The 13,724-nt window shown below is 40.9% G+C and overlaps 1 protein-coding gene across 5 annotated transcripts in view; it reads right to left on the bottom strand.

Annotated features, from left to right (window-relative positions):
* ano2b (anoctamin 2b) overlaps positions 1-13,724 on the bottom strand; it is a 106,172-nt gene that overhangs the window by 32,504 nt on the left and 59,944 nt on the right. For all 5 annotated transcript variants that reach the window (XM_032505736.1, XM_032505735.1, XM_032505734.1 and 2 more), the window contains 4 exons: positions 13,248-13,359; positions 12,249-12,306; positions 12,062-12,162; positions 6,369-6,511 (listed from right to left, as the gene is read on the bottom strand). In XM_032505736.1, the coding sequence (XP_032361627.1) occupies positions 6,369-6,511; positions 12,062-12,162; positions 12,249-12,306; positions 13,248-13,359 (414 nt within the window). The remainder of the gene's footprint in view (positions 1-6,368; positions 6,512-12,061; positions 12,163-12,248; positions 12,307-13,247; positions 13,360-13,724) is intronic.

Genomic DNA, 13,724 nt, shown 5'->3' with positions numbered 1-13,724 from the left:
TAAAGCAACAGAATCACACTCATTAGAGAATGAGAATCCTGTTTTATAATTAGGCTGATGACATTCAAATGTGCATTTAACCACAGTGAGAATGGTCTGCGCAATTACAAAAGCTACAGGATGTAGGATACAAACTGTCTTCCTGTGTTTCAAGCAGCATTACTTATCTCAAAAAACATCTTAGGGCATGCTCGGCTGGTGAGGTTGCTGCAAAAAGAACCACTTATACTAGCCATTTTTGCTTTTGCCAACATAAGAGCGGTTGGCATGTGGAAAGAAATCTACAATATTAGAAACACATATCAAACCTCACTAAGAAGGCGTCAGATTGATGTGAATGGCCATTTGTCCAGCCAGGAGTTCCACTGTCTGTCAGGCTCGCTCTGTGGTTCAGATGATGCCTTTTAAGGTTAAAACACTCCATCGCCAGCCAAACGGGGACTTTTTTATGATTTAGCTGTGTGTTGAACTATGTGTGGTGTGTATTTTGTGTGTGGGTGGTGCTATGTAAGTCATTAGATAACCTAGACACAACAGCCATGACTTAAAATTAAAGAGTAAATGACATGACTATTGTACAGTACATTACAATCACACACACCAACTCTGGATATTACTACTGTAGGGCTGTTGGCAGCAGCAGCCTTACTCACTACAGCCAACTTAGATAGTAGTTTTATAAGCAGGGCGCCTTAAAAGACTTGTCCACGCTTGCCACAGCAGCTTCCGTTTGGCCACAGGAAGGACAATGGTTTTGTCTGAGGATCAGAGACCAGAGGGACTCCAGAGAAAAATGAATTTCTCAATCCACCAGGTTGGTCGGACCAAATAGTGGTATTATATCTGGAATTGAAGTCCGCGTCTACCATAATCCCCATTGCTTCACACACACATGTACACTGGCACAAAATGCGTGCAGTAAAGCAACACACTCATTAGAGAATGAGAATCCTGTTATATAATTATGCTGATTACATTCAAATGTGCATATATGTTTCAAAATTAGGTGTGGTTCCATAGTCTCCTGGTGCTGCTTGAGTCCTTACAAAAACTAAGAACACATCACTCATAGAAAGTCCATTGTTAGAAGTTATGTAATTCGCAAAAACTACATGCTTTTCTTCCGTGGGGCACACTTTCAACCAACATTTTTTTTAAACTTTCTTACTGCAGTTTGATGGAGTAAAGAAATCATATGTGTTTGAAGTTTAACATTCACACCATAGTAGTACCATTCTATCATCATAGGCTGGTATTAGTTGAAATAGTAATTAGGGGTAGCTAACTAACCTACACGGAGGTAGAGACGGAGTGAAAATGAAGAAAAGAGAACAAAATGCATTGAAGAGCTACATTATGTCAACAGCTCCATAAATTTGAAGGTTATACACAGAAGGTTACTGCAACAATTAATTTCATTAAACAAAACAAAATTCAATGACTTTTTCAAAACCTTCAAAGGTTTTAGTAATACATAACTTTTTTTAAGTAAGATGATCCCATAGGATGATCCTCATGTGATTTTAGTCATGTGATTATGCTCACAGTCAAAGTCATTATTGCATTAAAAGACCTTATTTGGTGGCTGTGTTGGCTCAGTTGCTACAGCAGGCGCACCCATACATTGAAGTTTATGCCTTGACACAGAGGTCAAGGGTTCGAGTCCAACCTGCAATGATTTTCTGCATGTCTTTCCCCTTTCTCGCCAAGCTGTGCTGTCTATTAAAAGGGGAAAAGCCCCCCAAAATACAACAATCTTAAAAAATCTTGTTTGAAAATGTCTGCATTTCATGAATTCTAGTGGTTTTTGAAAAGATGCCTGTGGCAGATTGCAATACATGTAGCCATGCTATGTAGCCATGGCATGGCTACATGTTCCTGTGTTTAAAGCAGCATTACTTATCTCAAAAAACATCTTAGGGCATGCTCGGCTGGTGAGGTTGCTGCAAAAGGAACCACTTATACTAGCCATTTTTGCCTTTTGCCAACATAAGAGCGGTTGGCATGTGAGAAAGAAATCTACAATATTAGAAACACATATCAAACCTCCACTAAGAAGGCGTCAGATTGACTGGCCATTTGTCCAGCCAGGAGTTCCACTGTCTGTCCAGGCTCGCTCTGTGGTTCAGATGATGCCTTTTAAGGTTAAACACTCCATCGCACCAGCCAAACGGGGACTTTTTTATGAATTAGCTGTGTGTTGAACTATGTGTGTGTGTGTATTTTGTGTGTGTGTGCGTTATGTAAGTCATTAGATAACCTAGACACAACAGCCATGACTTAAAATTAAAAGTAAAATTGACAGGAACTTATTGTACAGTACATTACAATCACACACACCAACTCTGGATATTACTAGTGTAGGGCTGTTGGCAGCAGCAGCCTCACTCACTACAGCCAACTTAGATAGTAGTTTAATAAGCAGATCACAGGGAGCCTTAAAAGACTTGTACATGCTTGCAACAGCAGCTTCCGTTCGGCCACAGGAAGGACAGTGGTTTTGTCTGAGGATCAGACCCCAGAGGGACTCCAGAGAAATATTAATCTCTCGATCCACCAGGCTGGTCATTCCAAATAGGATATGGGCTGACCCAAGGCCAGGGAGCAAGTTTTAAAGATATAACCTTCATCATGCTATTGCCACTACAAACTTTCAATAAATGCTCTAAACAACATCCACCTCCTTCCAAAGAACATGGAGAAGTAACTTGAGGAAGACGAGGCAGGATGCCTGACTTGGACTGATGTACGGCTCTGGTTGGAGTGGTGGAACATTAGCAGTGTGGTAACGGGGGTTTTCCAGCGAGCCGGAGAGTGACGGCTTCACCTCGGGACGCCACACTGAGACAAAGAGCTGCCAGGAAGAAAATAGGACAGCCGAGCGCTAGAGGGCATGCTTAGAATGACCTCACGACAGTATCTACCTGAGCCGAGGTTGACGGGTTCGAAGATGACCCAGGTACGCACAAAGAAGACGCACGCACGCAGGCACGCACACACTCTCTCACACACACACACACAAAACACGAGCCCCAGGTATCACGGATACATTCGCAAATACAACAAGCCGTTACACATGCACACACAAATAATGAACAAGTTAACACAAACCCACAACTACCCATTCATACATCTAGCAGCTATGTGTGAGTACGTGCATGTAGAGCTCAGACATTTCTTACATTCCTTACTGTGCCCTGCAGCGACATCAGCTCTGTCTTCCGTCTGTTTTTCTCTCCCACTGTCCCCAGTCCATATGACATGAAATCTCCACATTATCATATCACAACAGGGTAATTGTTTGTTTTATTAAAGAAAAACTTCTAGACTGTAAGAAGTTACGTCTTAATTCCACCAAACAAACAGATGTTGTAGGTAGTAGTGACAGATATTTCAAATAAGCCTGGACTATTGCTTAAATGTTTCCAAGCTCTTTTTGAATCCCACATTTAAAAGAACCTTTGCCACGCAGAACACTTAAAATCTTTTTAACAATAATTGACTTGCTATTCACAATTTCACCAAAATCTACATGTTTTTTATGGCTTTGACCTCAGATCAGGCTCACAGCTAGTTTTACTGGTTCACATTTCTTCACATACAGATGTGGACAATTCCTTAAGTCAAGCTTGTTGCTGCATGTCTGAACTGCACTATGACTCCTTAACCTGGGGGAACTGTTCAGAAATGTCAAGCTGTGGGGCCATATCAACATGTCTGTCAGATACATTTAATGTATCTGCTGTGTGTTTCCCTCTAAAGCACATTTTTGCTTTTTATTCTGGCTGTCAGCTCTCTCCTTTGGCACTATATTTCCTTAACTAGAACTTCCGTATTCCTACGCAGAAGTGCAGCTTTGCCGCTGCTGTATTATGCCGCAGATCAACTGTTGGGGTCAGACTTTCAGCGGTTTATGGAAGGGTCAACAAATACAAGAAAATAAAAAATAAGTGATTATGAAAACGACAAACTGGCATGAAGACTAGAGGATAGCTTTATGAGCAAGATTATCCAGATTATAAACAACTTTAGCAGAGGGAGACTGAGCAGGCAAAAAAAGAGGGTGTAAACTTCTGTTGAAAGAAGAGCGTTAACTGACAAGGTAAAACGGAGAAAATATTCATAATATAGCGTACACTACAACCAATATCGTTTTTTAGATGGCTAAAATACGTTCAGCTGCTGACCATGTTGCCCCCAGCCACAGCAGCACATTGCTTTGCTTCTAAGTCAGTACTCCTGCCTGCTTCTCCAAACTGGGGGCGTGCCAACCACCATCTACTCTACTGACATCTAACACCTTCAATCCTCAAAGTTCACATAGCCAAACTATCCCCTTAAGGCTTTATTTTTTTCGCAAGAAAGGTTAAGACTGATCATGGTGTGTGTGTGTGTGTGTGTGTGTGTGTGTGTGTGTGTGTATGTGTGTGTGTGTTTGTGTGTGTCTGTTCCTGAGACATAACAACTCTAACACCTGTAGCTCTTTATTGGCTCTCTATAATAGCGTTTCCTCTCCTAGGCAGTGAATCAGGCAACTTTTACTGGCACACAACTGGCCCTCCTTTAAACTATTTAACCTTTCAATGGCCTTAGTGATGATATGTTGCAGCTTAAATTATGGTACAGAAATATTTAGGAAACCTAAGAACTAAAAGCGTATCCTGGGGTGGCAGTATTTCAGTCCATGGGGACTTGGTTTGGGAGCTCTGAAATTTCTCCATTCATAGTCTCGCTTTGCCAGACCTTCCTTCACAGCGCTGCGGAGGACGGTTTGTTTAGTCCACATATCATTCCGGGATGGGAGAAAAACCTGCTCTGGTTTATTGGCATTTCTTTAAAGCAATCACAATTGTCACGGGCGGTGCTTAGATCCGCCTGGAGCCGCTGCAAAATAGCCTCAAAAAGTTATTTTAGTCGTGCAACAGAAAACTCAGATTGGACAGATAGTCTAACTAGCTGTCTGGATTTACCCTGCAGAGATCAGAGGAGCAGTTAACCATCGTCCTCAGAAATCCACCGGAGGTTAGAATTACAACACAAAGAAAGAGGAAGGAAACGGACATCGGTGAAAAGACATGCATGCAATGGAATCTTCTGCGGCATCGGAGCAATCCCGGAAGGGGAACGTCAAGGATTTAGACTGCTCCATACATTATGCATGCGTATACAGTAGGTCCTGTTAGTGTATGTGTGTATTTGTTTGAATGACTATAACAGAGTGAAAATATTTAATTTCCACTTGTGGGATTAATAAAGTATACTTTCTTCTTTTATTTTCATTTTGCTTGTACCTGGATTTTTTTTATGTTGACTTAATTTCATTTGTTGTTTTGTTGTTAATTTAATGAGCCTCTAGATCACATTTGATTTACACTACAGAATGTTTTCCACCATGGTTTTTGTGTCAACAACCGTAAAGACATCCTGGTAGTTCCAAGAGGAGCCACTGCCAGTTTTCCACAAAGGGTCTGAATTTACTAGTGTAAAAATGTAGATGTTTTCCATGACTGCAACCATCTAATGCAACAAATGTGTAAAAAACAACTCAGACATTGTGTTAAAATGTGTTAAATACATTTGTGAACAGCGGGTGACAGGCCTGTACTGAATACGCATGATCATCATTTGTTACCAAATTGAGACAACTGAGGAAAAACAAAAGGTTCCTTTCCATTTCCTATTTGAATAACTAGAAAAATGTCTGAAAAAGTGAAAGTAAACAAAATTCTGGTATTTTAACCAAAGCACTGGGAAAAAAGAAGGCCACGGTGAATGAAACTGAAAGCCGTTCAAAATATTGTGTCACTTGCTAATTACTTGCTGGACTTAAATATTAAACATGTCAATTTAAACACACAGCTGAGATTGATTCTGCATGAGGGAGAACAAAACTTTAACTTGCAGTGTTTATGTGCTGGGTTTGTGATGGACATGAACAGAAATTATTTCCTGCATGTGTGCACTTTAGCGTGTGGATGAATGCAACCAGTAATGTTATTTGATAGGTTATTTGTTGCAACAGACACAAGTCATAAATCCCGTCTCTGGTAAAGGTTCTTTTCAGGTCAACCTATGGGGTTTCAACAACTGACGCTGGAATGCTGTTCCTGGTGTAACCCATATGAAATATAGGGCTACTAAACCTGTATTTGTTGTTTAGAGATGCAGTTACACAATTTCTCCAGCAGAGTGCCCTTGGCATAGTGTGATTGTAATACGCAGTATTAGTCCGCTTTTACCTGAGAAGGTCCTCGCAGATACAGATTACAGAACATCTCCTGGTGATATGGGAATACTCGTTAATTGCGGAGTAAATTGCTGTTCTTTGGCCGTGAAGCTATTTCTGTGTGTGTGTGTGCGAGACTCACTCATCTCCATGTATTCAGGAGTGAGGCCTTCAAAAGGAGCCAAAGCATAGTCCAGGTTCCACTGTTGAGGAGGCCTCTCCCCCTCCATCTCCTTCTCCACTGATCCTTTATCCTTTAATGCACGAACCAGCTTCTTCAACTTCCTGTCAGGACGGAGAGAAAGGTGGAGGAGGAAAGGAAAAAAGATTAAAGACTTCATAATTTAGTACTGCGTGTGTGTACACATGGTTTGTGAGTACAAGTGTGAAATAAAACATTTAAAATTTATCTGAGGTAAATAACTATACATAAAATACATACTGTGAATGATCAAGCTTTACAGATGCAATTTAGCTGTGATCCTACAGATTTAATGTAGCAAGAAAGTAATCAGAAAGGGATTGAAATTAACTTTTTTGAATTACTTTACCAGTACAGATTTCAAACAGCCACTCAGAATGACTGCTGTCTGCCACTATAACTCTTCTGAAATTATTCCAGAAGGTGTAAAAGGAGGACTTTTTAAGGCTTAAAGCATTGTGTAAGAATTTCTCCCATCTGTCGTTGAGATCATATATTGCAATCAATTCTCTCTCACCACGCAGTTCAAAGTACGTATTGCAGCTACGATAGCCGCCACGCTTCAAAAAGCGAAAGTATACAAAAGGCCGTCTATCAGCCGAGGTTGTTGGAGTGTATGTCAAAGAGTGGCACGGACGCGCGCTTCGCACCACGAGTGGGCCTGCATGCTACGGGGAGGAGAGAGAAAGAAAAAGGGATCACACCTGTCGAAAGGATAATTAACTAGTTGATTACTAGATGACTAGATGACGCCAGTCTCTTGCTCTTTTCAATATCCATTTTCTTTTTCTGGGCGAAGAAGAAGAGTCCTGTTCCTGAAATTTGGATTTTGAATATATGTGCTTCTCCATGTTTCCTTCTTTCATTATCCGCAGCTGTGAGATAAAAACGCAAAAGGCAGAGCAGTATAGCCTGTTTGTCCCTTACTGGCCAACATATTTCAAGATGGAGCATAGAGTAGAATAGAATAGAATGCCTTTATTGTCATTATACACAAGTGCAGTACCTGTGCAATGAGATTGAAGCAACCCCTTTACAGTGTTGACATGCATTATAAAAATACAAAATATAAGGAAATAAAAATATAAAAATACAAAGTGTAGCTAGGTAGTGCAGAGTGGAGTCCTGAGAGCAAATATAAAAATATGAAAATATAAAGTATAGGTGGATAGTGCAGAGAGTGCAGAGTGGAGTCCTGAGAACAACTATATACATATATAAAATAGCTTTGTGTACACATTGTTTGAAAAGTAGTTAATTAACAACAAATAAATAAATATTGCATTGTAATTAAATTAAATGGTTAAGTACTAGATAATAAATAAATATTGCACAGTAATGAAATGAAATGGTTACATTTTTCACTGTATGAAATTGCACAGAATTCCAGTGTCCTTTTAGGCATTACATAACAATATTGCACAGTATGAGGGAAGAGGAGAGTCTGGGGGCCGGGGGTAGGCTGTGGAGTGAAGTCAGTGCATGTGTGAGTTCAGGGTGGTTATGGCCTTTGGGAAGAAACTGTTGTTGAGTCTGTTAGTCCGTGCTCTGATGCTCCTGTAGCGCCTACCTGAGGGCAGCAGGTCAAACAGATCAGAGCCGGGGTGGGAGCTGTCCTTGATGATGTTCTCTGCTCTGCTGAGGCAGCGGGAGGTGTAGATGTCCATCAGGGAGGGGGGAGGGCAGCCTAGGATCTTTGGGCTGACCTTACAAACTTCTGCAGCCTCTCCCTGTCTGCCACGGTGCAGCTGCCGTACCCGACTTGATGCAGTAGGTCAGCAGGCTCTTGATGGTCAAACGGTAGAAGGTCAGCAGAGGTTGGAGTCCAGGTGTCTTCTGAGGACCCTCAGGAAGTGTAGTCGTGCTGGGCCTTCTGATGACCGCTGGATGTTGCCTGTCCAGGAGGATGCGGCGGAGATGAGGAGCCGGAAAACGGAAGGTGTGGACCTCTCCACGCACTCGTGTTGATGTACAGGGGGGCTAGGTCGGTGCAGTTCATCCTGAAGTCAATGAGATCTCCTTGGTTTTCTGGTGTTCAGAGCCAGGTTGTTCTCCGAGCGCCAAGCTGCCAAGTTCAGGACCTCCTCTCTGTGGAGCCTCGGCTCCCTTGAGATGAGTCCGACCACTGTGGTGTCGTCAGCAAACTTGACGATGAGGTTGTTGCTGTGGGCCCGACTGCAGTCGTGGGTGTAGAGACAGTACAGGAGGGGGCTCAGCTCACAGCCCTGCGGGGAGCCGGTACTCAACGTACAAGTGGAGGAGAGGTGGGGGCCCAGTCTCGACATCTGGGGCCGATTGGTGAGAAAGTCCTTTATCTAGGCACATGTGAGAGGGGGGAGGCCGAGAGTGACAAATTTGGTGATGAGAATGTCCGGAATGATTGTGTCGAAAGCGGAGCTGTAATCCACAAAGAGCATCCGGACGTAGCTCTGCTGCTGCTCCAGGTGGCTCAGCGCAGAGTGGAGAGCTACGGCAATGGTATCTTCTGTTGATTCATTCACGCGGTATGCAAACTGATAGGGGTCCAGGTCTGGGGGAGGTAGTCCTTGATATGTTGTAGAACCAAGTCTTTCGAAGCACTTCATGATTACCAAGGTGAAGGCCACAGGACGGTAATCATTTAGGCTGGTGATGGGAGACTTCATCGGCACTGGGATGATGATGACTAGAAAGAGTCTACCCCAGTTCATGCAAGCGCAAATGTAAAAAGTTTGTGAACAGGCAATACAGATTTGGATAATGAACAACTACAAACGTTGCCTAAAACAATGTAGCTTTAAAGAGAAGTTAATTGTTACTTCATACAGTATCCAACTCAGTGGTACAGAGATGGTTTTATTTGTTCAAGGTAAGTGAAATACTTAATGTTGAATTTGGTAACTATAACAGTTAAAATGCTGCATCTTTGCTGCAGCTGGAAGACTATATTACAAATCCTGATTCTAATGAAATAACTTTCCAAGGCACTAAACTTAAGTTGTATAATCCTGAATGTGAAGCAGGGTGGTGCTGGTGTATACTGTAGGATGTGTACTCATTAAACTTTCCTTAAGAAAATTAAAGACAGACAGAGTCTCTGCTGCTTGTAAAAAATAATACACAGCAAGTATTTACACAGGTAAAGTAAGGCTAAACATTTTATTGCAAACCAACTGGACTAACATCCAGAAGCTGGGTGGTTTTGAAGAAGTGTGGGTGCTTGTAAAAAAAAGATTCTACGGTGAATAACTGCTGCTGTGAAACAGTATCATGTGTGTTTCTGTATGTACATGCCTTGGTGTAGATAATTCCAGCTCACAGAATGTGTGCGTGTGCACATGTAAAAGGATACATACGTATATGACTGTGTGACCGTCCATACTGTTGTGTGTGCATGGGACTGTGTGCACTACTCCAATAAAAAACTCCAATAAAAGCAGCTAAATGCTTGAATGCATTATTTATGTTTAACAACACCCACACAGTTACAGTGTGTACAGCACATTCAAAGAGCCAGTAGAAGTATAAATGTTCACTGTCCTGTATACAAAGGCAAAGTCAAATAAAGTAGATGTAGACACACACAATCTATTTGTGTACATTCACACACATGTTATGTTACTGCTGTTGGTCTGAAAGGAGGTGAGGTTTCTAATGTAGACCAGGACTCTCTGTGTTTATGTTTTCCTTTTCTCTGCTTTTGTAGCAATTCAATTGTTGTACATCTTGTGAAAGATCCAGGGCATCACTCAAAAATGTAACCATAATTCCAACTGGGCATGTGCCAATAAATACAAAAAAAGTCAGGTTATTTAATTTAACCTGCAAATAGTAATATTTTTGATATTTTGATCCCTTATTCAGATCATTTTAATTAACGGCAGCTCTATGCAACTTTCAGCCGTGGGTCAAACTGAGCATCTGACAAGATAAACCTATTTTCCCAGGCTTTGGTGTTTTTAACTAACAATCAACATTGCACTTACATTCATCAGATGGCCAGAAACAGGACTCTAATAACTACGATAATTTAGACAGCATTTAGAGGTGTTTCTGTTTCAGTATTTTTCTGTCCTCTAGTGGTTAAAATCACTTAAGACAGCTCTAAATCATTTAAATTACTTTGGTTCTGTATTTTTACTCTTTAATTTAATCAGATACATTATGAAACCAAATACACCAAATCAAGTAGCCAAAGTTTTCAACGTTGGATACTGTGGACCCCTTTTAGAAAAAGACACCCACCTCACATTTTCATAAGTTTTGGTACAGAAGTAAAATGTTTTTTAGCTTATCTTTGTCAACATTTTGTCAAACTGGAACCATAACAAGTATGTTGAATTAGCTATTATGTATGTATCATGTTTGTACAGACAACTATAACTAAATTACTTTGATACAAAAGAAAACAAACAAAATGACTCGCGCATACACACACACACACACACACACACACACACACACACACAAAGATTACATGAAAAAATGCTGGCCTTGTTTATCAAGATGTTAGGGCAGTACCGGTATTTGTCTCTTTGTCTCATTTTGAAATATGTCATAAAGCAGAGGCAACACTTTCTCTGCATGTCACCTCTGTCATATACAATTCCTTGTATGCACACAAATTGTGCCCCAGTTCAGTGGCTGCATAATTTGAAGTCTACAAACACCCATATGTCCCGATGGTCCAAGACTCCTCCAAATACAGCAAAAAAACACAACCTTTTTATAATTCAACAGGTTACAACTGTTGTGAATCACTTGCTTTGGTCTCATGGGTGGGAGCTTAGAATGACATGGCTGTGACGTCCCCATAGACCTGATGTACTGCTCAGATTCCCCTGCAAACTGGCCTGTGGTTTAACTGGTGAATTCCCAGGTGTGAAAGCTTTTAAGTGAATGAATGTGAAACTGGGTTGCATATGGTATGTAGATGGTATTATGGTATCCGCCGTGGCTCGCTGGTCTCTCAGGACATCATGGAGAAACCACAGTTTGATGGGACTCACCCAACAGGACGGGAGATCAAGCTGTGCTTACAGCATCACTAACCCAAAGCCCAACGGCACCTCTGTTGTGTGACAGTTGTTATAAACAGAGCCAGGGACGGACTGGGACAAAAATTTGGCCCTGGCAATTTCGTCCCTTACCTTATTTGCTTTTTAGTTGCAAAAACTACCATGTCACAATATTAGAATAGAATGGAAATGCTTGCATATTTAAGACATATTTTTACATACTTAAACGCCAAAGTACGAAGACATAGCGGTCCAGTCACAAGCACCTATGAACAGAACTGACCTTTGACCTTTGGGATTTGCATGCAAAAGCTGATGAAAAGCCACTACATACATGGGAAGAATGTTATTGAAAGGTTTTTAGAACAAGACGCGGGAAAGGGAATATTGTAAGTGCGAGTGAGTAAGCAGTGCATATGTAGGTACAGTATGTGAGTTAGGTATCAGAGAATGTAGCAAGTCACTTGCCATTTAGACATAATAATAAAAATAATAATAATAATAATAATAATAATAATAATATATAGCTAAAATATCCCACTTTGTTACATGCTCTTCTGCATTCCATGTCTCCAGATCTAAAAACCGTTATACTCAGTGAGCACAAAAACAAAAAGAAGAATGTAGTCTACTTACGGGATGCCGATCTCAAAGATGTTGTTCTGGATCAGCTGCTTGCCCAGCATGATGATGCTGAGCTGAATGCACAACTCAATGAGGCAGCCTCCTGGTGCACACTGAGGGAGACACACACCTCATTTGTACCCACTTTTACTTATTAGCCACATGGAAAGAAACACAGATACAAAGTTCAAATACAAACCTCTTCCATCCGATGATCCTGAAAGACATAGACGTAATCTCCAGGTCGACCAGCAAACCTGCAAAAACAAACAATATGGACTGAGAAGTATCACTTTGATTCCCCCAGCAATGTGTATTTATCTAAATGGATGGCATCAAGTTTAGATTCAAGACTTAACATGATTATTGTCACACTGGTTATACAAGTACAAACTTGTGAAGTGCTTATGCTGGGAGGCTTAACCAAAAAAAATCCAGCAAGTAATCCAGCAAGGCATGTTTTGCATATAATTGCTTTCCACAGAAAAGCATGTTATGTTCATTGGCCAAGACACTGAACCCCGAGTTGCCCCCAATGCCGCGCATCGGAGTGTGAATGTGTGTGAGGGTTTATCTGATGAGCAGGTGGCACCTTGTACGGCAGCCTCAGCCACAGTTTATGATAGTGTGTGAATGGTAGCTGTACTACGTAAAAGCACTTCGAGTAGTTAAGACTAGAAAAGCACTATATAAATACAGTCAATTTAAATTTAATGTTTGGGAAAAAAAATTTAAATTATTAAATATTACTAAATTAATTTTCTCATACTATTTATCAGAAACTACCTCATCAGTGTTTCCAGGTCTTTCCCAGCTGCGCTCTTGGAGTCTCTGCATTGCATTACAGCTAGAGAATGACTGTAACGGTACTATAGCGGCACTTTTGACCTGTGTACAGTATAGTTGTGGCATCTCAACTGTACGGAAGACCTGACGGCTTGTTTAAAAGCACAGTTTCTAATGATGGGCTGTGTGCATTTCTCTGTGCATTGAGCGTTTGGATACTTACCTCGCAGTATTTTTATAGCACCTCAACCTGCTTTTTTTTTCTTTCTTTTTTTAAATATGGGACCTTTAAGTTAAATTTACCCCTCAGCCCAAAACAAGCACATTTAAAAACAGATGTTTTGGAGATAAAAGGTTTTTTTCAGGACAGCGATGCACAAACACACTCTTTCACATGCTATGCAGGACTTACCTTCCCTTGAAGAAAGCCACATAAAAGATGGGTGCGTATGCATTCATAAACTTCAGCAAGAAGGCTTTCAGGATGAGACGCTCCTCAAAGTTGCTTTCTGTTTTAGGAATTTCTGAAAAAAACAGGTAAAGTGAAACTGCATAAAGGACTTGGCATGGAATATTTTTAAATGGATGTTAAAGGTATTCTACAGTACAAAATGTTTCTTTGGTATATAGGGTGATAGCAATAAACACTGACTTTTACATGGTGATTCTGTCAGTCTCACTCTTGATCATAAACCCTTGATTACTGTGCGAAGCGCTTAAAAATACTATCAACACACACGCAACCACACACGCCCACACACACACTTTGTATCTTTCTCACACTTCTTTCTTTCTCATTCTTTTCCTCTATTTCAGAGGTTTTGAATATGAATGTGGTAGAAAGACTCAAGAACTCTCTCTCTCTCTCTCTCTCTCTCTCTCTCTCTCT

The sequence above is a fragment of the Etheostoma spectabile genome, chromosome 23, assembly GCF_008692095.1.
Source record: "Etheostoma spectabile isolate EspeVRDwgs_2016 chromosome 23, UIUC_Espe_1.0, whole genome shotgun sequence".
Lineage (NCBI taxonomy): Eukaryota > Metazoa > Chordata > Actinopteri > Perciformes > Percidae > Etheostoma > Etheostoma spectabile.
The sequence above is the reverse complement of the archived record's forward strand: the minus strand, read 5'-3'. Positions and strand labels throughout refer to the sequence as shown.